The sequence below is a fragment of the Lepus europaeus genome, chromosome 8 (assembly GCF_033115175.1).
Source record: "Lepus europaeus isolate LE1 chromosome 8, mLepTim1.pri, whole genome shotgun sequence".
NCBI classification, from domain to species: Eukaryota; Metazoa; Chordata; class Mammalia; order Lagomorpha; family Leporidae; genus Lepus; species Lepus europaeus.
Genome location: NC_084834.1, coordinates 72,170,933 through 72,195,017, shown reverse-complemented (window position 1 = coordinate 72,195,017; position 24,085 = coordinate 72,170,933). Strand labels below are relative to the sequence as shown.

The 24,085-nt window shown below is 42.1% G+C and overlaps 1 protein-coding gene across 2 annotated transcripts in view; it reads right to left on the bottom strand.

The window, feature by feature from the left end:
* Nucleotides 1-24,085, bottom strand: part of PPA2 (inorganic pyrophosphatase 2) — a 229,728-nt gene that overhangs the window by 29,858 nt on the left and 175,785 nt on the right. Inside the window, exon 12 of one of the 2 annotated variants that reach the window (XM_062199791.1) lies at nt 20,507-20,594. The exons of the other annotated variant lie outside the window; for it this stretch is intronic. Within the exon in view, the coding sequence (XP_062055775.1) occupies nt 20,550-20,594 (45 nt within the window). The 3' untranslated portion in view covers nt 20,507-20,549. Of the gene's footprint in view, nt 1-20,506; nt 20,595-24,085 lie in introns of those variants that run through there. 2 annotated transcript variants of the gene reach the window in all.

The window sequence follows — 24,085 nt, the reverse complement described above, 5'->3', positions numbered from 1 at the left end:
TCATAGCAAACAGAAACTGAAAGAATTTGTTGCCACTCATCCTGCCCTGCAAAAGATGCTTAAAGATGTGTTACACACAGAAACACAGAAACATGGTCACCAATATGAAAGAAGGTAAAAGAAGGAAACCTCATAGCAAAAGATCACAGGAAGCTCAATTTCTCTTTGACATAGAATTAAACTCTGATGCTCTGTTAAAGCAATGTGTTAAAGTAATCTATTATGTTCTCTTGATGTCTGTTAAATTCTAATTGTTCAAAAACAGCTGAATTTTTATTAAGAGCTATAGGTTACTTAAATATGTGCTTATTTTCAAAGATTTGAAGAATCACCTTTAACAATGATCAAATTTGGTCTATGTTATGTCATGATATTAAGGAATCTTATTTCAAGCAGATATTTTGGATTTTGAGCCTTCTTGGCATTCTTGACAGGCATTCAAAAAAATCAAAGTTTCAAACAATCTGGACTCTAAAATTTCCAGTGTGTGACCTGAATCTGTGTATCATATGTTTTAAACTTGTTGGTAGAAAGAAACTAAAAACATTTTATATGGTTGTGCTTAAGTTTACTGGTTAAACAAACTACACCATGTTAGATATTTAAGAGGTGTTTTCAAGTACATGATCCTTAAAATTTATAGAAGGCATTGGACCTTCTGGTAAATGTTTTCTTAAGTTGTTATCTAATGGTTGAAACTGTTTGTTAAGTATTCATGTGATACTGCTATTGTCAGCAAGCGATCTAAGACCTGCTCCCTCATTTCTCTATTCTAAGCCCAACTTGTTCTTTCATTTCTCTATTCTCTTCAAGGTAGGAAACTAATTCTATTATGAAGGAAACTGTAGGACGCACAATTTAATCTTTAGACCTTATAAAAGAGATGGCTAACATTTTTCTGTAATAGAATAGCCAAAATAAGAATGTAAATAATAATCTCACAGCTAGATTCACTTCGCCATCAGCGAAGTATACAGTAAGTAGAAAAAACCTCCATTTCAGACCAAAGGGAAAGAAAGTTTTAAAGTGAGAATATAATTTTCCTCATGGGCATTGTCTACCTTAGAAAAACTACTACAGAACATGCCTGTGACTATAGACTTGTAGTTCAGGCCACCGAAGATTAGAGATGGAACTTGGGCGCTCCCTTGACTTGCATCCTCTGGTCTGCTTTAACACAAACCAGGAGGAAAAGAAAGCTAGGCATCAGAAGCAATGGGTGGCAGGCCTATTAATGGCTGATCTGTACAGTGATCTGCCCTCAAGGAGACCCAACAGGCCAGTCCACTGCAGTGGCTTTCAATGTGGTAAGCCTGGGCTTCAGCAGAAGTCAGCTTGTGAAGAGCCCTGGCAGCTCTGCCAAGAGCTGGATCACTGGAAATGGACCTGCCCTGGAGTCGAAGGATGCCCAGGTCAGAGCCACAGATCTTATTGGCTCTAAGCTGAAAAGCCCTTCACTCAGCCCAACTTCCAAAGTGACTACTGCAGCTGAGGGTATGGCCAAGTAGGGTCAGCAACATTGCAGGCAGAACTGTAAATTTCTTGTTAGAGATGCCCCCTGCCTTTACCTGGCCAGCTCTCCTCCCAGGCCAGCCAAGTAATGAAAGTCAACAGAGTGCCTTCCCCTAGGAGGTTCACACCTCCCTTAGGATATACCCCATGTGAAGAGATAGATAGGTCTGGGCCTCTTAACTTATAAGGCCTAAAGCCCACCAGATTATTATCAAGCCCCTTCTGTCAGGTTCTATTTGCCTCTCAATCAGAAAACTTAATTGTAGCTTAGACATCACCTTTCTTAGCTCCTCTAATAATGACTCTGTCCTTTGTTCTAGACCCTGTCTAGCGCACTTGGGCATCATTCCTTTGTAATCATAACCTCTACTTTACCACCAATGGCTCTACTCCCAACCTGTGTGTACTGATGGTCCTCTTCCCCACTTAATGCTGTATAATTGTTCAAACCTGGTAAATGCCACTCTTAGGATCATTGGTTACTTTCCTCACTCTGTCTTTTATGACCTTGTCTAAATATGATCAGAGTCGGCAAACTTGGAAGGCTTCCATAGCCTTGGCAACTCATGAGGACAGCCTAGGGTGGTTACTGGCGCCATAAACTAGAGTGTCAATTTGTTGGGTCAACAACAGGAGTCACTGTGCACTTGCTCCTCATGTGGGATCTCTGTCCTTAATGTGCTGTATATTGTGATTTAATGCTATAACTAGTACTCAAACAGTATGTTTCACTTTGTGTTTCTATGTGGGTGCAAACTGTTGAAATCTTTATACTAAATTGATCTTCTGTATATAAAGAGAATTGAAAATGAATCTTGATGTGAATGGAAGGGGAGAGGGATCGGGAGAGGGGAGGGTTGCGGGTGGGAGGGAAGTTGTGGGAGGGGGAAGCCATTGTAATCCATGAGCCGTACACTGGAAATTTATATTCATTAAATAAAAGTTAAAAAAAAAAGACAAATACCATATAGTTTTCCTGATCTGTGGTAACTAATGAGTTTCAAAAAGGTGAACTATGGGAATGAAACTGACACCTTGAGATGCGGTAACTTTGTACAGCCCTTGTCTTGACAGTCAAGGAGCGATGTTTTTGTTCTTTTTTTTTCTGTTTTCTTATACTATTTGGTGAACTCTCTACTCATTGTTGGGTTAATCTTATAAGTTTATCTGAAAATTCATCTTTGTAAAAAATAATAGCTGGAAAGGAGGGGGAGGAAGAACAAGGGTGGGAGGGAGGTGGGGGGGAGGAAGAATCACCATGTTCCGAAGTTTGCATATATTAAGTATATGAAGTTTGTATTCTTTAAAGTAATAAAAAAAAACTCACATGTAAAAGGTGTAAACTTGATCCTACCTCTCACTCTATAAAAAAAAAATCAGCTCCAAATGGATCAGAGTTAAATGTAAGACCCTGAGCACTGCAGCCATTCTGTAAACAAATCAGCAGATGATGATCAGTCCATCCCCTCACCCCCAATTAAAAACATATAAGCACTTCAAAAAGTTAGTGCAAAGTAAAAACTTTGTTTTGTTACAAAATGCATGAAATACCTGCATTGCTTTTTCATAATACATATTTTCCATGAACTTTTCAAAGACTTTCAGTACATTTCCTGGGAGTATTCTATATTTAAATCAGTTTGGAAGATAAAACGTATACAGAAATGCCACCCTTAAGGTGCTGATAATGGCTGGTGGGGATGGACTGTGTTGTGAAGAATGAAATAAGACCGTCGCTAAGTTGGTGTCAAACAGTTGATCAAGCAATGCTTCTGGTTATTTAATGGAACAGGCAGTACTGCGAGGGGCTCCTCCCAGAGAAGGCTTGAGGAAGGAGGAGGATCTCACCAGAGCTTTGAAGGATTCGGGTGTTTGGACAGGGGCAATGAACAGAGAGACTGCCCAAGGGGTTTCCATTTTAGAGCAAGCTCCCTCCAACAAACTGTAAGGGGCGCACTTTTCCTTTCGGGAGAGTATTCTTTCATAATCACCAAAAGTAAAAGGACTTGGAGGCAAGAGGGTAGAGGGGACCAAGTCTGACTTTGACCGATTCCAGGTCTGTCCTCAGGTAAGTTACCTACGCTTTTTGACATCATTGTTTCATTTCAACATACTGGAAAAGCAGGTTCTCTTCCAAACGTGGCTGTGAGGATTATGTGAGCTAAGCATGAGAATGTGCCCAAGAAGATGCCCAGAGCAAAATAAGCTTGGCTCTTATACATAATTCAGGGAAACTATGGGGGAGTATGAACTTTGCTTTTATCCACTTTAAAGATCATTCTCTAAAAGGGACTAGAACTGAAAAGGGAGAGCCAGGTGAAAGAAGCCTTGGAAAGAGAATTAGATCTGCAGAAGAATTAAGCAATGCCTATGATCATAGGACCCCAGAGAGTGTACATCTTAGAACAGAGAACCTACAGGAAGGGAGGAACCATATTTAACTGACAGAGGAAGCTCATAACACCAGGAGAGTTTACCTCTCAGTATGAAAGCTTGATGAAAAGTAGAGAAAGGAATTGCAAGACAAAGGGAAGGTTTTGTTCTCCTCCTGAACTGGGAAATTGAAAAATGTAAACCAAGCATGAAATTGTAGTGGAATCTGCCAAGCTAGCAAGTAAAGTTTTTTTTAACTTTTTCAAAAAATGAAAGGTAAAAGCAGATTTAGGCTGGAATTTTGAGACAACACAATGTGAGCCCAACTTTGGCTTTGTCAGATGGATGTCACTAGTCTTGCTAGCTGGTATCTTCCATGAACAGATGCAAAAACATCAAATGAAACCTGGAATATTTCAAGCCTGCAAAAACTGAAGACCAAATGTTGGCCTAAGAAAACCCTAATAAGGAAAAAAAAACTTTGCTCTTTATGAATGCTTGTTCATTACAGCTGAGAACTAAACACAGCAGCTCCCAGGCCAGGAGATTTTGCCTCCAGAGAAAAGCTCCACAGTTGTAGCTCACAGGCTGACAAGGCCATGTACTACTCAACTGGGCTGAGTCAGACCAAGGTCACCACCCCCTACAAGAAAAATTGAGCACAGCTGGCTGGAGTTGACCTCCAGCTGGGCCCATGCCCTGTGACTGTTGGAGCCCATAGGAAAACAGGACGTAAGTGGAGACAATCCTTCCTGACTTTATCCTGAGATCCAAATCTGTACTACAGAGGCAGGGTCTGGCCCATGCCTCAGCTACTCCAACTCTGGCTCTGTCAGCCTCAGGCAAAGAACCTAAAGCTGTCAGGATAGCCACAGTTCCAGCTAGCAAAGAGGTCCTGGGAAACTGTGCTGTCACATGGCACAGATGACCCCAAGGCAGCATCTCTAAATTAGTACCAGCCTCTTTTCCTAATTTACCTACTACATGCATACTCATTCCGAAGGGCTCCTTACTAGAGTGCAGTGAGAGAGAGAAGACTCTGAGTAGAGGTCAGTAAAGCACAGGCATCGTTCCCTGAGGGACAGGGATTCAGATGAGTTTTCTTCAGCTGGTCACTGAATATCAAGCTAGTTAACGTCTGAGTTTCCTTATCAGTGAGTGGGGACCAAGATGCCTATGCCTCAGGAAACTGTTAAGAGGGTTAAGTGATGTCATTCACGGATGTCATTTCTCAATGAAACATCTGTCACTATGTGCTCAACAGTTGGGAGTTATTGGAGGTTTCCTATAAACCTGGGATTTTATCTGGTATCAATTCATTTCAAATGAACATGTATTTATAAAGTCTCAAAAGGTAACAGAGGTCAACTACAGCATCACTCAACAGCATGGATGAATCCCACAAAATGTTGAGCAAAAAATTCCAAACACTAAACGCATCCTGCATTTTTTAATCCAGATGAAATTCAAGAACAGGCACAGCGTATCCATTTTTTTTTTTCAGGATAGCTGGTACCCTTAACTGGGTAAGATGAGGCTTGTTGGTGAGCAGCAGCTGGGAGAGGGCATCGCATGGGGGATTCTGCTTCCAAAGTGCTGGTCATGTGCTGCCTGGTGTCTGGAAGCAGGTTACAAAGCTGAATTCACTCCGTAGGGACTTGATGGCCTATAGACTTATAATAGGTACATTTTCTGTTATCTGTGTCATACTTTATTATAAAGTTCACTATACAGAGTTCTAAAAAGATAATAATCTCCAATTTTCTCCTTATAGGGCACCAGCTCCTCCCATTCATTCATTCTACAGATCCTTACTGAGTTTCTATTATGTGTCAGGCACCATTCTAGGTGCAGGAGGTTCATCAGCAAACAAGGCAGAGATCCTGTTTTCTGCTGCAAAGGAAACTTCCATGTTCAGGAAGAGGGGAGGGGGCAGCACGGTAGAGCAGGGAAAAGAATCCTGTGCAAAACTATCTAGGAGGCTTCAATTTCCTCTCCTTAATATTCATTATTTATTTGAAAGAGTTACAGAGAGAGAGAGAAAGAGATCTTCCATCCACTGGCTCACTTCCCAGATGACCACAATGGCCAAGGCTGGGCTTGGCCAAAGCTAGGAGCTAGGAGCTTCATCTGGGTCTTTGGCATGGGTAGCAGGGGCCCAAGTACTTGGGTCATGCTCTGCTGCTTTGCCAGCAGGGAGCTGGACTGGGAGCAGAACAGCTGGGACTCAAACCAGCACCCATATGGAAAGCTGGTGTGACAGGTGCTTTACCTACTGCACCATGCCACTGCTTCTCAATTTCTTCTAGAGGCAAGTGGACATGATAAATGTTCTGCCTATTTTGTAGGTATATTTATGTATTCTCAACTCTGTCAGGAAAAGAGAAAAACTCCTGTGGGGAGTCACAACACAGATTGATCTTTTGAGTAATGTCCTCAATGATTTCCTCATGGCAGACATTAGAAAGGGCCTCTCAACTCCCAAGATAGCTTCTTAAGTCCACTTTACTTTGTTTTCTAGTGGGATTTTCTAGTTACTTTCATGGTTTCAAAATCCAGAAATTTTGCAAAGTTCCTAAGAGTAATTTCAGTCAACAAGGTACTCAGAAATACTGCTTTCCAGGAGCAGGCACTTATCCCACCAGTTAACATGTCTGCATCCCACATTGGATTGCCTGGGTTTCATTCTCACAGTACGGCTCCTTACTCCAATTTCCTGCTAATGCAGATCTTGGGAGGCAGTAGTGATGGCTAACATAATTGGGTTCCTGCCACTCATGTGGTGACCTGGATTGAAATCCCAGCTCCCAGCTTCAGTCCCAGCTGGTGAGCTGTTTTGGGCATTTGGGGATTGAGCCAACAAATGGAAGCACTCATTTCTCTCATTCCCCTCCCCCTTCTTTCCCTCCCTCCCTCCTTTCCACTACCTTATCTCTCAAGTAATTTTAAATTATTATTTTTTTATTTTAAATTATTAATTTCCATCAATACACCCAAAAGCACTCCAAAAATACTTTATAAGACTGGAGTTGCAGTACAGTGGGTTAAAGCCATGGCCTGTAGTGTCAGCATCGCATATGGGTGACAATTCAAGTCTCAGCTGCCCCACTTCCAAACCAGCTCCCTTCTAATGCACCTGGTATCAAAGGATGTCCCAAGTCCTTGGGCTCCTGCACCCACGAGGATGACCTGGAGGAAGCCCTTAGCTCCTGGCTTTAGCCTGGCCTAGCCTGGTCATTGTGGCCATATGAGGAGTGTCCCAGTGGAAGTAAGGATGCATCTGTCTCTCCTTCTCTGTAACTCTGCCTTTCAATAGGTCAATCTTTTAAAAAATTTTTAAATAAAGAAGTGATGTCAACAAAATAGCAGACCAAGAAGCACCAAGCCCCCGTTTCCCTATCCACCATAAAATACCAACAAAACTCAATAAAAAACATGGCTAAAATCAACTTATAGGCATGTAAGGAAAACAGATTTATAGCATTGGAACCGACAGGAAATTCTATGGTGCTTACCCATTCTGCCCCACCACCTCACTGGAAACGCAGGAAAGTGGTCCCCTGGGTCTAGAATAGGTAGCATCCTAATTTCCAATCCCATGAACAAGAACAACAGACCAGACCTTGTTTTTAATGTTCTCACTTGTCTGGAAACTGCCTGAAGGCACCTGTTTTGCTAACATAAAGCTCAGGTAAGGAGTATCAGTGGGTGCTGCTCACCAAAGCTACAAGGAAACTACAACTTGGTTGTCTGGAGCAAGAGATGACAGGTGGATACATACAACAGACCTAGGAAGTGGGCCCAGTCTCTCTGGGGAACCGAAACTTTAAGATTAGCCTTGTATGGGCAGAGGGGGAAATTGAAAAACTCATACACAGGCCCAAGACAGACTTATAATGAGAAAAAACTTGAGACACCTTAAGTTTTCAACTCAAGTCCATTTCAAGGCCTAGGGAACTCCCAGCTAATCAGTGAAGAATTTCCCTGGCCCAGAGCAGGTGTGTAAAGACTAGAAGACAAAGCTCATTTTCCAGATGTTCCATTTCCAGAAATTCACTAAGAAACAGGCATAGCCCATTTAAAATTAGGAAGTAAGTTGCCAGAAACAAATCCTTAGAGAGAGAGCACAAGCATCAGATTTACAAAACAAAGAAGTTAAAAGAACAAAGCATGAATCAATCCAATTAAAAATGAGCAAAAGACTTGAATAGACATTTCCCCAACAAAGACACATGTACTGGACCAGTAAGTACATGAGAAAATACACCACATCACTAGCTGTTAAGGAAATGCACGACAAAAAAAAAAAAAAAAAAAAAAAAAAAAACACAACCACAATTAGATACCATTTCATAACCTTTCAGGTAGCAAGTATCAAAACAAAAGACAGAATGCAATAAAACCCAGGAAGTTGATGAGGATATGGACAAATTGGAGCCTTGTGCATTGATGGTAGGGATGTAAAATGATGCAACTCTTGTGGAAAACAGTATGAGAGTTCAGGGGTAGGCATCTGTCCTAGCAGCCAAGACTCTGGTTAACATTCCTGTGTCCTGGGGCAGGTGTGTGTCACAGGAGGTGAAGCCCATATCCCCTATCAGATTGCCTAGGGTCAAGTCTCACCTCTGCTTCTGCTCCAGCTTCCTGTTAGTACACCAGCAGCCAGCAGATGATGGCTCAAATACTTAGGTTGCTACCACCCATATGGGAGAGTTAGATGAAGTTCTGGGCTCCTGGGTATCAGTCTGACCCAGCCCTGGCTATTACAGACACCTAGGAAGTTAAACAGCATATGGAAGATCTTGCTCTTCCTCTCACTCTTGCTTTCTTGCTATGCCTTTCAAATGAATCAATAAATTTTTTTTATTTGACAAGTAGAGTTATAGACAGTGAGAAACACAGAGAGAAAGGTCTTCCTTCCGTTGGTTCACTCCCCAGATGGCCGCCACGAAGCCAGAAGCCAGGCACCTCCTCCTGGTCTGCCATGTGGGTGCAGGGCCCAAGCACTTGGGCCATCCTCCACTGCCCTCCCAGGCCACAGCAGAGAGCTGGACTGGAAGAGGAGCAACTGGGACTAGAACCAGGTGCCCACATGGGATGCCAGCACCGCAGGCGGAGGATTAACCAAGTGAGCCATGGCACCAGCCCCTGAATCAATAAATCTTAAAAAACAAACAAACAAACAAACAAACAAAAACTCATAGAAACAAAGTTATGTGATGGTCATCAGGGGCTGGGAATAAGGAATAATTGGGAAAGGTGAAAAACTTCTGGATATGAATGATGGTTATGGTCATACAGGAAGGATGCACTTAAGGCTACTAAACTGTGCATTTATATGAGAGGCAGAGACAAACAGATGGAGAAAAAGAGAATGTTTCTGTGGTTTATTCCTCAAATAGCCAGAGCTGGAACAAACGGCCAGGACTGCCATATTGTTGACATCACTCCTCAATTCAATTTTTAAGACTTATTTATTATTTGAGAGGCAGAGTTACAGAGAGAGAGGGAGAGACAGAAATCTCCCATCCACTGGTTCACTTCTCAAATGGCCACAAAGGCTGGAGCTGGGCCAATCCAAAGCAAAGAGCCAGGAACTTCTGGGTCTCCCGTGAGAGGTTCCCATGAGGAACCCAAGCACTTGGACCATCTTCCACTGCTTCCCCAGGTGCATTAGCAGGGAGCTGGATCAGAAGTGGAACACCTATATGGGATGCCGGCACTGCAGGTGGTGGCTTTACAAGGTACGTCTTGAGTTCCTAACTCCAGGCTTTTGTTCCACCCAGTCCTGGCCATAGTGGGCATTTAGGGAGTGAATCAGTGGATAGGAGATTCCTCTCTCTCTGTGTCTTTCAGATAAATAATAAAATCCTTTTTAAACAGTTAAAAAATTTACGTTATATTTATTTCATCACAATAGTAACTTAATTTCCCAGGGTTAATGAAAAGAATTAAGAAAAATCCATAAAATGATACAAGAATAAAATAATATGAAATAGATTATAATAAGGAACCAAATTATGGAACTTAAATATGCCAAAAAACTCACTATATGTTCAATAGATTCTTTGAACATGTAGAAGAAAGGAAAGTAACTCTTTATTGTGATAGAGCAAGATAAGGCCCTGCATGCAGTGCCAACATCCCATGTTGGAGTGCCAGTTCATCTCATCTGCTCTGCTTCCAACCCAGTTTCCTATTAATGCTCCTGGTAGGGTAGCAAAAATACTGTCTTAATGTTTGGGCTTCTGCTACCCATGTAGGAGAACTAGATGGAATTCCTTTAACTGGGTGCAGACCTGGCTGTTGCAGTCATTTGGGGAGTGAAGCAGGAAATTTATGATCTTTGTCTTTCCCTCTCTCTGCTGCTCTACCTTACAAGTAAATAAATTAATCTATCTATCTTAAAAAAAAGGAAAAGGAAATTTAAGGACAAATCTTGTGAAATTATCAAGTCTGAGGAATAAAAACAAAAGTGAACAGAACCTCAAAGACTACAGGGATTCCACTGAGTTGCACCACCTAGGCACCACAGCAGTCTCTGAACAGAGGGTGGGTAGAGAGATTATTTGGAAAAAAAAATAATGATCCGAAATTCCCCAAATTTGATGAAAAACATGAATGTACAATTCCAAGAAATTTAGCAAATCTAATTAGAATAAGCACAAAGACATTTATACCAAGACACATTATATTCAACTTTCAAAATCCAAAGAAAATAGCAATAGAAAAGCACACATCAAGGACAGTGAAGTTGTGGGGATATTCTCAACAGAATCCTTGGAGGCCAGAAGGCACAGGGATTACATATTTAAAGTACTGAAAGAAACAACTCAGTAAAAAATTCTTCATCTGGCACAACTATGTTTTTGAAACAAAGGGGGGGGGGGTGGAGTGGCATCATGGCATAGCAGTTAAGCCACTGCTTATAGTACCGGCATCCCATATGGGTGCTGGTTCAAGTCTTGACTGCTTCACTTCTGATCCAGCTCCTTGCTAATGCTCCTGGGAAAGCAGAAGATGGCCCAAGTGCCTAGGTCCCTGCACCCACATGGAAGGCCTGGAAGAAGCTCCTGGCTGGCTTCTGGCACCTGGCCCAGCTCCAGCTATTGTGGCCACTTGGAGAGTGAACCAGCAGATAGAAGACCTCTCTGTCTGTAGCTCTTTCTGTAACTTTGCCTTTCAAATAAATAAATCTTTAAAATATATATATATAAATGAGGGAGAAATAAAGACATTCTGAGGTAAACAAAAACTGAAGGAGTTCATAGCCACTAGGATATATTCAGGTTGAAAGGAAAAGATGTCAGAGTGTTATCAGAAGCAATATAAAGAAAGGTAAAGGAAAATACATGGGAAAATTTATTTTACTTCTTAGATGTTTATTTTCATCAACTCAAAAGGCAGAGCAACAAAGACACGAACAGATCTTCCATCCACTGGTTCACTCTTCAAATTCTCACATCAATCAAGGCTGAGCCAGGCTGAAGCCAGGATCTAAGAACTCCATCCAGGTATCCCACATGGATAGCAGGGACCCAAGCACTTGAACAATCATTTGCTGCCTCCCAGGATGCATCAGCAGAAAGTTCAATTGGAATGGAGTAGCTAGGACTTGAACTGGCTTCAATAAGGGATGCAGAATAAGCAGTAGTTTTACCCACTGTACAACATCTGTCCCATAAGCAAATGTAAAATGATTTTTTTAAATTTAGTTTGCAACTCTAATTTTCCATATTATTTTAAAAAATAAATGTAGAAAAAGGCATTTTGTACAGCAATTAAGACACTGCTTAGGATGCCTATAACCTATATCAGAATGGTTTCGATTTCCTGCTCTGCCTCTGATTCAGCTTCCTGTTAATTCACATCCTGAGAGGCAGCAGGTGATGGCTTAAGTACTTGGGTCCCTGCCACCCATCTGAGAGATCCAGATGGAATTCTGGAGTCCTGGCTTCTATCTGCCCCAGACCCAGCTATCGAGGGATTTATAGAGTAGACCAGCAGATGGAATCTCTCTCCTTGTCTGTCTCAGTCACTCTACCTTTCAAGTAAACTAAAAGAAATTTAAAAGAAAGGTATAAAAAATTATGTTCATAATAAAAATTATACAATGTATAAAACATAATCTATGGTATAAATAAGAAAATGAGCAAAGCAGAGCAGCATAGGGATTTTGGATGTGATTAAAGATGAGTTGGCATCAATAAAGTATATATTGTTATAACTATAGAATGATATATATAACCCCCATGAGAGCTACAGAGAAAATATCTAAAATATAAGGGAAAGGAACTTTAAAAGAATAAAAACATGTCAATAAAGAAATCAACTAAACACAAAGAAATATAGTAATAAAAGAGGGATTAAAAGTTACAAGACATACAGCAACCAAACTAAAATGGTAAATGTCCTTTCCAATTAGTAATTACAGTAAGTGTAAATGGATTAAATTCCCTTCTCAAAAGACAGATTAACAAAGTAGATAAAACATCAGGATACAATTAAACGCTTTCTGTAAGAGAGTCATTTTATAATTTTTAAGGTTTATTTTATTTGAAAGAAGGATTGAGAGAGAGAGAAAGAGGAAGAGAGAGAGAGAGAGAGAGAGAGAAATTCCTCTATATACTGTTTTCTTCCCAGATGGCCAAAACAGCCATGGCTAGGCCAGACCAAAGCCAGGAGTTTCATCTGGGTCTCCCATGTGTATAATAAGGGCCCAAGCACTTGGGCCATTCTCTGCTGCTTTCCCAGGCACATTAGCAGGGAGATGGAAAGGAAGCAGAACAGCAGGGACTTGAACTAGCACCAATGTAGGATGCTGGCATCATAGGCAGTGGCTTAACTTGGTATGTCACAATATCGGCCCCAAGAGATTCACTTCGGATCTAAATGACACATCTAAGTTGAAAGTAAAAGGATAAAAAAAGATTTTTTACAAATAATAAAAATAGAGGCAGATATGATTATATTAATACTAGGCAAAATAGTCTTTAAAAATCTACTACAAGGCTGGTGCCGCGGCTCAATAGGCTAATCCTCCACCTGTGGTGCCAGCACCCCAGGTTCTAGTCCCGGTTGGGGCACCAGATTCTGTCCCAGTTGCTCCTCCTCCAGTCCAGCTCTCTGCTGTGGCCCGGGAGTGCAGTGGAGGATGGCCCAAGTCCTTGGGCCCTGCACCCGCATGGGAGACCAGGAGAAGCACCTGGCTCCTGGCTTCAGATCAGTACAGTGTGCTGGCCACAGTGGCCATTGGTGGGTAAACCAACAGAAAAGGAAGGCCTTTCTCTCTGTCTCTCTCACTGTCCACTCTGCCTGTCAAAAAAAAATCTATTACAAAAGAAGGGAACTACATAATCAGTTTACCAAGAACGCATGACAAATATAAACGTATGACAAATATCAGAACTCCAACATACATGAATCAGTACTAACAGAATTGAAGGGAGATACACATAGCTCTACAAAAACAGTTATAGACTCCAGTACTCAATTTTCAATAATAGAAAAACCAGACAGAGACTAATATGGAAATAGAGGACTCGACCAACAATATAGAACAATTAGGCCCAAGAGACATGCATACAACACTCCATCCAGCAATAGCAGAATAAATTTTTTTAAGTGTATATGGAACATTCTCCAGAATAAACCATGTGTTAGGCTACAAAAAATTCTCAATAATGTTAAAAAACTGGGAAAGTATATTTCCCAATTGTAATGGAATAAAACTAGAAATCACAGCAGAAGGAAAATTGGAAAATCCACACATTTGTGGAAGTTAAACAACATTCTCTTAATCGAGTTAAATCAGACACTTTGAGAAACTAGAAAGTATCTTGAAAGAGAACACAATACAGCAAACTTATGGGAGACAGAAAACAATGCAAAGAGGGAAAACTTGCTTACATTAGAAGAGATATCTCAAACTAACAACCTAACTTTATACTTTAAGGAACTATCGAAGAATAAGCTAAACCCAAAGCTAGCAGAAAGAAAGCATTGAGTCAAAATACACAATAGGGGGCAGTGCTGTGGCAGAGCAGGTAAAGCTGCTACCTGCAGTGCTGGCATCCCATATGGGCACCAGTTCGAGTCCCAGCTGCTCCTCTTCCAATCCAGTTCTCTGCTATGCCCTGGGAAAGCAGAAGATGGCCCAAGTACTTGGGCCCCTGCACCCACATGGGAGACCCAGAAGAAGCTCCTGGATCCTGGCTTTGGATCAGCACAGCTCTGGCCATTGCGGCCATTTAGGGAGTGAACCAATGGAAGGAAGACCTCTCTCTCTCACACTCTCTGCCTCACTTCTTTGTGTAACTTTGACTTTCAAATAAATACATTTTTTTGAAAAAATGCACAATAGAAAAATAGTGAAAAACAACGAAACCAAGAGTTGGCTCTCAAAAAGTATGAACAAAATTGACAGTTAAAATACTTAGCTAGAATGACAAAACGAAAAAACTTCAAACAACCAAAACCATAAATCAAAGAGGGAACTCCACTACCAATTCAACAGAAATAGAAAAAGATTCTATCAGTGGTTGCCAACGTTTTAGGAATGAGGGAGGAATGAACAGTTGGGCAACAGGATTTTTAGGGTAATGAAACTACTTTGCATTGTACTATAATGGTGGACACAAGTATTTATACATTTGTACAAACCCATAAAATGTACAACTCCAAGGGCTGGGCTATAACACAACGAATTAAGTGTCTCAAATGGGTACCAGTTCAAGTCCTGGCTGCTCCACTTCCAAACCAGCTCCCTGCTAATTTGCCTGGGAAAGCAGTGGAAGATGGCTAAAGTACTTGGGCCCCTGTACCCATGTGGAAGACCCAGAAGAAGCTCCTAGTTCCTGCTTCAGATCAGTGAGCTCCAGCCATTGCAGCCATTTGCAGAGTGAACAAGCAGATGGAAGATCTGTCTCTCCCTGTCTAGTTCTGTCTTTCAAATAATTTTTTTTTAAAAAAAGGTTTATATGGAATCTCATAGGCCCCTGAGTAACAATCTTTAGTAGGAAAGTTGGATTATTCATAATTCCTAATTCTGAAACTTGCTTCAAGCTACATAATTCAAAATAGTGTGGTGCCAGTATAAAGACAGATATACAGATCAATGGAATAGAGAACCCAGAAATAAACTCTTACAAAAATGGTCAAAATGGGGCCGGCGCTGTGGCACAGTGGGTTAAAGCACTGACCTGAAACGTCGTCATCCCACATGGGTGCCAGTTCTAGTCCTGGCTGCTCCACTTCTCATCCAGCTCTCTGCTATGGCCTAGGAAAGCACTAGAAGATGGCCCAAGTCCTTGGACCCCTATACTCGCATGGGAGACCTGAAGAAGATCCTGGCTTCGGATTGGCACAGCTCCGGCCATTGCAGCCATCTGGGGAGTGAACCAGTGGATGGGAGATCTCTGTCTACCTCTCTCTGTAACTCTATTTTAAATGAATAAAATAAATCTTAAAAAAAAAGAAGTCAAGTCAGCAAGAGTGGCAAGACCATTCAATAGAAAGAACAGTCCTTTGAACAAATCATGGCAAGAAAACAATATTGCCATGTACAGAAATGAGGCTGAATATTTACCTTAAACTACAGGTAAAAATTAACTCAAAATACATCAAGTTCAAATATGGGTTTCCAGGTTCTAAAACTCTTAAATTATAACAGCAAAGCCTTATTTTGTTGGATTTGGCAATGATTTCTTAGAAATGAAATCACAGGCAACAAAAAATAAATTATACATCATCGAAATAAAAACCTATATATCAAAGAATACTATTAATAGAGTGAAAAAGGAACCCAACATAGGAGAAAACCCTCCCTGATGAGGTATTAATACATGAAATATATGAAGGTAATTCAGAAAAATGGAATTAAAATGTTTATTTTTGTGTAAAAATATTTTGGAACCTATGAAAAGATTTTTCATGATACCCTTTTATAAAGGACTCTTAAATATCAACATGAAAAAATACCAACGACCCAATTGAAAAGTGGGTGAAGGAATTGAATAGATTATTTGATGAAGATAAGTAAGTAGTCAATAAGTACATAAAAGAATGTATTTCCCTATTGATTACTAATGTTCAATCAAAACTAATGAGATACCATTTCATAGCCATATTAAGGTGATTATAAAAAAAAGCAAAAACACCCCCCCCCAACACAGCAAATAATAATTGTTGAGGATATGGAAAAACTGGAACTCCCATTGTTGGTGGGAATGTGAAATCATCCAGCTGCCATGGAAGACAGCACGGTGATCACCGAAAACATTGAAATCAGCATTTCCATATGAGCTAGCAATTCCACTTCAGGGATATACCCAAAACTAATGAAAGTAGAGACCCAAACACACATACACATATACACACACAATATATATATATATTTCATGTTAGTAGTAACATTATTCACAATAGGCAAAAGTGGTAACTAGATTTTCCATTAACACATTGATGAATAAAATGTAACATAAACCAACAATTGAATATTAACCTCAACAGGGGAGGAAATCCTGACATATGACGCAACGTGGACAAACCTAGAAGACATCATACTAAGTAAGATAAGCGAGACACAAAAGGATAAACAGTGTGTGATTCCACTGATGAGATGCCTAGAACAGTCAAATTTATGGACAAAAGATAGAATGATGGTTCCGAAGGTTAATCGTATGGGGGGAATTGAGTGTTAATATTATTGGGTACCGTGTCAGTTTGGGGAGATGAGAAATTTTTGAAAATGAATAGCAGTGATGGTTGCACAATGTGAAAATACACTCAGATATGGTTAGTGTAGTACAGTTGTTTTTTTTTTTAAGATTGTAATAAAACAAAGCAACAAAAGGAAACCTGCTTAAAATGTGATAGCTCCGGGTCTGGCGTTGTGGCATAGCGGGTAAAGCCACTGCCTGCAGTGACATATGGGTGCTGGTTCAAGACCCAGCTGCTCCACTTTTGATCCAGCTCCCTGCTAATGTGCCTGGGAAAGCAGTGGAAGATGGCCCAGGTCCTTGGGCCCCTGCACCCACATGGGAGATCTGGAAAAAGCTCCAGGCTCCTGGCTTTAGATTGGCCCAGCTCCAACCATTGCAGCCATTTGGGGAGTGAATCAGTGGATGGAAGACCTCTCTCTGCCTGCACCTCTCTGTAATTCTACCTTTCAAATAAGTAAATAAAACTTTTTTAAAAAACTGTGGTAGCTCCACAACCAAAGGCTTTGAGTTCCCTTCTAACACATCAATCCCTCAAATCCTTTCAATATCTTCCCACTTATGCCTTCAACACATTTTTACTCAGAATTGACCTTGTGCCAAGCACTGTTCTACATTCAAGAAACAAAAGTCTGAAAAACAATATAGATGTGGGCATCGTGACACTGTGGATTAAGTCACTCCTTAGGATGCCCGTATCCCATGTTGGAGTGCCTGGATTCGAGTCCTGCTACCAATTCGGATTTGGCTTCTTGCCTGGGAGGCAGCAGATGGTGGCTCAAGTATTTGGGTTGCTGCCACTCATGTGGGACACACCAATGGAGAGCCTGGCTCCTGCCTTCAATCTGACCCATCTGGGGCTATTGCAGGCATTTGGGAAATGAAGTAGCAGATGGAAGATCTCCCTCTCCTCTCATTTCGGTCTCTCCCTCTGTGTCACTTTTTCATTCAAATAAATCAATCTTAAATATATGTATTATATTTTGTGCACATATATAGAATCCCTGTACTTACTGAAACATTTATATCATAGAAAACACAGGAATTCTAGGGCTACTAATGCCTGACATCAACTTGCACCATTCTACACAGTAGTCAGCTTTGCACATTCAAACAGAAATGACCATTTCATCATAAAGTTTCAAAATAAGGGTCCTCAATGCCAACTCAATTGAGTGTCTACAACACAACTGGTTTGGTGGTTGAACCGCAAAGAGAGCTGGAAATAAACTTAAGTACAATTTTATCGCAACCCCTGCAGGCTTCCTTGTAAGTTCAACAGCAGGGTAAGAATCTCACATTAAAGGATGACTTCATTGCTGACAGATGGTGATGACACTGACAGCCAGTCTCTGTTGTCAGGTCAAGGCACAGAAACTTCCAAAGGCTGTGCTTTCGTCTTCGAGGTAGTACTTATATACTTGCAGTTTAGGAAGTTCCCAAACCTGTGGCTTAGGAAGGATATTACTAATCACTAAGCTTTATAGAGAATTTTACTACAGACACCAAATCAATGGTTTTACATGTATTAACTCTTGCAATCCTCACTAACCATCATTAAAGGAAGAACTACTGCTACCTCCATTTTATAGTTGGGAAAAACAGAAAGTGCAAATTAAATTGTATGTTTTTGAAATATTTATTCATTTTAAAGACAAAGAAATGGAGAGAGAGAGAGAGAGAGAGACCTTCCATTCCCTGGTTCACTCCCTAACTGGCCTCCATGGCCAGAGTTGGTCCAGGATGCAATCGGAGGCCTGGAACTCATCCATGTCTCCCACATGGTCGGCAGGGGCAAAGTACCTTGGCCAGCTTCCACTGGTTTCCCAGGTACATTAGCAGGGACCTGGATCAGAAGCAGAGCAGTGAGGACTCGAATACGGGGTGCCAGTGTTGCAGGCAACAGCTTGGCTCACTGCATCACAACATCATCTGTAAATTAAGTACTTTACGTTAGATTTTAAACTAGGCTTCATCGAGATACAGAATTTAAATAATTAAATTAATTAAATTCTGTATAGAATTTAAATAATTTTCTCAAGATCAGAGAGCTAATCAGTGGTTCAAGAGCCTGGCAAGAAGCAAGGTAGATGTTAGCTGTTCTTGTTTTTCCAGGCAACCATCTCTGCTGACCAGTTTCAGTGTCAGAGCCCCAGGAGGTGAGCCTTTTACCGAGCCGTCCAATTGTTAACAGCGCCCCCAGGTGGCCACATGCGTAGTAGCCGCACCCAGGCCCATCAGCCAAGTCCTGGGGCTCCTGTCCAGATTCCATCAATGAAGTCACTAAAATCCCACTCACTATTTCCCTGTTCCGGGCCAAGGGGTCTGGGTCAGTGAGAATGAGTGGGTGGCCAGGAAAGTCACACACGGCCTCAGCTCCTCCGACAAAGCTTCCATGGCAAGGCTACCGCACGCACACTGTAGCTCCCGGAACGGGCGGCTCTCTTCTCCGACTCCGAGAAGTGTCAGTGGAAAACATTGCAGCCTGGTGTTACCATACCTGGGATCCGGCTCTGTTGAGAGCTTCCAGCTCGGGCTGACAAAAGCAAAACCACGTGGGCGTGGGTGGGTGTGTGTCTGGCTCCAAGCAAGCACGCCACAGCCAGAGCCCCTGCCTGGGCGTGTTAAACCAGCGGTGAGTCACTCACTCTCATGGTTACCATTCATAACCAGAGTTTTAGGAGAGGGAAAGCCCCCAGGGCTGTACAGAATGACACTCTGCCACGGAAGGCACAACGACAAAAAGCTGCTCGCTGTGAGATCTTTCTGTGCAGCTTCTTCTGAGTCACTATTCATGTGAGCCATCTGGAGACAGGAAGAGTGACTCAAGGGTGTCACTACCTGTCCTGGAAACAGGGCCAACGGCGGAGGATGCAGCAGGGCGGGGGGGGGGGGGGGGGGGGGGCGAAGGGCTGCTGCACCACGTCGCTGCCCTTAAATGGGGTGTCACCCATGTAATGGAGGCTGGCGAGGTATGGGGGCAGCCTTCTGTCACTTCAGGGTTCAAGACCCTGAGAAATAAAGGAACTCGCTCTCACCATCCACTGGAAAATCTGGGTGAGAAAAGCTAACTGGGCTGGACCGGAAGAACTATCCTCCACCTTCTTTCTCTTCGCTCTCATGCACATGGATTCCATAATGCCAATTATGAGGGGAGAAAAAGCAAGAAAGAAGGGAGAAACAGAAATAGCTCCCTTTCCCATTAGGAAAGCAGGAAGTTAAAAATCTTCCCAGTGGAATGAGGGCACAAGTCCTATTCCTCTTCCTCTCGCATTTGCTACTGTTTTGTTCGAAAATGACTGACTTGACCAGTAAAAGGCTGTTGAGGGAGTCACCCTGGAGGACAGGTGCAGGGTGCCAGAGCCCAGTCTCCGAGGAGGAGCACCTAGACAGCCAGGCAGCCTGGGCTCAGATTCCAATCCTGCGGCACCTTGAGCGTCAGCACATTGCTGAACCTTCCCCCGCCTTCATGTCCCCAGTCTGATAAGTAGGAAGAGTCAGGACTGTCTCTCAGACCAAGCAAGGCAGACTAAGAATCAAATGACAGGATTTATGGGAAGGACAACAGCTAGTAAAAGCCGATCTGAGTTCAGAAACCTGTTTCTTTTCCAGTGTCAAACAAAGCCACCTACACCTTCCTGTTCTCCATTCCACCCCACCCAGGGACTGGCAAAACCAAATAAGCAGTTCAGACTGCAGACAGTCCCATGTTCTGTGTGCTGTTGCTTGTTTATTTTCCACACTAGGAAAAATGAAACGTGATAAGGGGAAAAAGGAGGGGGTAAGGGCATGAGACACTTCCACTCCAGTGTACAGACCTGTTCTTCCAGGGTGTCGCACAGGTGGCTTCAGAGTCCGCCGGGCATCCTCCACCCACTGGGTGCAGTGGACAAACTGCACGGGAAGGGACATTTTCACTGGGTCTTGGCAAGTTTATGCTCACCTTCAAGGTGCAAGAGTGCCCATTCCTGGCTCCTTGACACTGGTAGGCTGGATTGAAAGGTATAGGAAGCACAGAGCCAAAAAGTCAACTCCTGTTCCATTCTCACGGATTCTCATGGTCGATTACACCCAGGGCCAGTCAGCTTCCTGCATGTGCAACCAGTACATCCACACAAGGCCCATGCTTCATGGAGCTTAATGCTCGGCTTTCATCCCCTTGAAATTCTTAGTAAGTTCACTTTGAATTTGTATTTTGTAGGTGAAGTCTGATGGGACAATGGAAAATGTGCTGGGAACGTGGAACCTGGTTCACACCACCTGCCAAGGATGGATACTGGACCATCTACTCTCTCATCCTTGGTGCCCCTCCCACCCAGGCATCTCCTTGCCCCCTCCCTGTGACCACAGCTTCCTCACATCCCCTCAGGGGAGTAGAAATGGATTGCATCAGGCAAGCGTGGCAGACAGCAGCCTGGTGCAGGACTCAGCTGAGACTGGGCAGCACCTGGTGTTCCTTACAAGCAGCTGGCCATGGGCTTACTTTAGCCAGGGGAAGTTCCTCTCCCATCTATCCCTGGTCCAAGGGGAGATTTAGAGATCCTTGGAGTTCTCCTGCTATCATGGGTAAGGGTCTGGTCTGACCTTCCCAGACCCTACCTCCTGCAGGCTGACTGCTTGTGGGAATCAGAGCCTGTCCAGCATGGCAGGTCACAGCCCCCAGGTACCTCAAATATGGAAAACTCAGATCCTGGGTAGACAGCAGGTGTGCATGTGAGGCACCCATCTTCCTCTTCCTAACCTTTCTGAGTCCGACTGGCATCCACCTCTTGCAGCCAGTCCTAGGCATTCTTTGAAGGGGATGTGCCAAGAATTTCAAGTTGTGTCATTTTTGTAATTGTATCTATGTGTTAGATGCTCTGATATTTGCATGTAAAACAGCATCACACAATATAAATGTGAATGGTAAAATCAAATGTAATGACAACATTCTAAGTTTTCTTAACACTAAGTGACAAACACAAAACATCATGCCAACTTAAGAGACCATGGAAGAAAGGAAGTTTGTATGAACCTTTACGGGGGAATTTTCCCCTTGCTTTTGGAACAAGCAGCTTCAGATTTTCCTGTTACACTGGGTCCCACAAAGCATGTAGGCACCCTGATTAGACCATCCAAACAAAGTACAGAAGTCCTTTTAAGTGTAGGTAGCATTTGCTCATTCTGAGAGCTCTAGAATAACTAAGTAAAACTTTTATATACCGCTCAGTGTACCTCATTTATGTCATTAAGTATGTACAGATTCAGTCCCATTTATCTGAAATGTTTGGGACCAGAAAACTTTCAGACTTCAGATTTTTGGAATATTTGCATATGCGTAATGAGGCAGGTATAACTTTGAGCTGGGGCCCAAGGTTAAATACCAAATACGTTTATGTGTTATGTATACATTTTATCCAGATCCTGAAGGTAATCTTATAATTTTAGTGAGCCTGTGTCTTGACTGTGACCCATCCCACAGGGTCAGGCGTGGAACTTTCCACTTGTAATATCATTTGAGCATTCAGAAAGCATCAGATTTTGAAGCATCTGGGACTTTGAGTTTCCAGAGTAGAAATGCTTAATTTTTAAGTTTTATGTTGCCCTTAATTGTTAAGTTCTCTAAGAACAAGGACTGTACTTTAGTTACTTTTTATCTAATTTCTCTTAAATATAGTACAATGCTTCAAACCTGAAAGATTCTTAGATTTTGCTGTATGACTGAAAACTAGATAAACAAGAAAATGTTTGAAATGGCCTCAAGGAGCTTATAATCTTGTTATAGAAATAAGAACAAGAAAAAGCTAAATCCAAACTTTGCACATCCAGTGCTGATTTCTCTCCTGAACTTCAGGCTCATAGCTCCCTTCACTTGCTAGACAAGCAGCTTCATTTGGATGCCCAGGTACGCCCCAAATTTAAGAAGAGGTCATACTAGACATGTTAATTTTTAATTTTATTTGAGAGGCAGAGAAAACCAGACTCCTATTGCAGGTTCACTCTCCCAAATGCCTGCAATGGCTGGGGCTGTGCCAGTTTGAAGTCGGGAGCTAGGAACTCAATGCAGGTCTCCCACAAGGGTGACAGGGACCCAACTACTTGAGCCTTCACCTGCTGCCTCCTGGGGTCCACATTTGCAGGATTCAGGCACAGAGCCAGGACTTAAACACTTGAATATGAGTTGTGGGCATCCCAACCAGGGCTTTAACCAGGAGGTCAAATGCCCACCCCTAGTTTGCCATCTGTCTACCCCTGCCTCAACACTTGTTTTCTGAGGTTTTTAGCTTAGTAAATAGCTTCGCCATTCCTTCTGTTACTCAAGCTAGAAATTTGGGCATCATGCTCAACTCTTTATTCTTCTATACACCATATGAATCAGTCTTCAAGCCTATTCCTTTCACCTGCTAAATATCCCTTGAAATTACTTTGCAAAGCTCTGAATTTCCGTCTCTCATCACCACCTTCACTTAGGACATCACAATTTGTTGTCTGGACTCTAATAACTGCTCTTCCATTCTCTCCTCTTATACCCGACCCTCCCCACATTCCTCCCCTATTTAATTGACTTATGATATCTTGAAACACTTGACAAGTTTATTTATTATATTTTAGTACATTGGTGAACTAAAAACTGTTCTATTTAAAAATTGTTTTTCTAAGTAAAATTCTATCAAATTACAATGAAATCTGACTTATTTCCTAAACTGAGTAAATAATCTTAATGAACAAGAGAAAATAAGTGTTGGTAAGGATTGCAAGAAGTCATAACCCTTGTGCATTTGCTGATAGGAAAGCAAAACAACACAGACACTACCAAAGATATTCTTTAAGAACCTAAACAGAGTTGTCATATGGCCTAGCAGTTTCACTCTCAGGTATAAAACCAAAAGAAATGATAACAGGGACTCAACCAGATAATCATACATCAATTTTCATTGTCATATTACAATAGCCAAAGATGGATCCATATTCAATTCAATTCGAGGATCCAATTCAAGGATCCATACTACCGTGGGACATTCTTCCACTGTGAAAAGGAGTGGAATATTCTAGTACATATTATAATGTGTATGAACCTTGAAAACAATGCTAAATTCAAGTTGCCAGGCATGAAAGGACAAATGTAGTGTGATTCCACTTACACAAAATGACCAGAACAGGCGAGTGTGCAGACAGTAGACTTGATGCTGCCAGGGACTGGACAACAGGAAGTTAGAAGTCATTGCCGAAAGGGATACCGAGTTTGGGTAATGAAAGTTTTTAAAAGAATTATTTTTATTTATTTGAAAGACAGTTACATAGAGAGGCAGAGAGAGACAGAAAGGTCTTCCATCTGCTGGTTCACTCCCCAAATGGCTGCAATGGCCAGAGATGAGCCGATCTAAGCTAGGATCCCAGGGACTTGAGCCATCCTCTGCTGCTTTCCCAGGTGCATTAGCAGGGAGCTTGATCAGAAGTGGAGTAACTGGGGCTTGAACCTGTGCCCATATGGATGGCGGTGC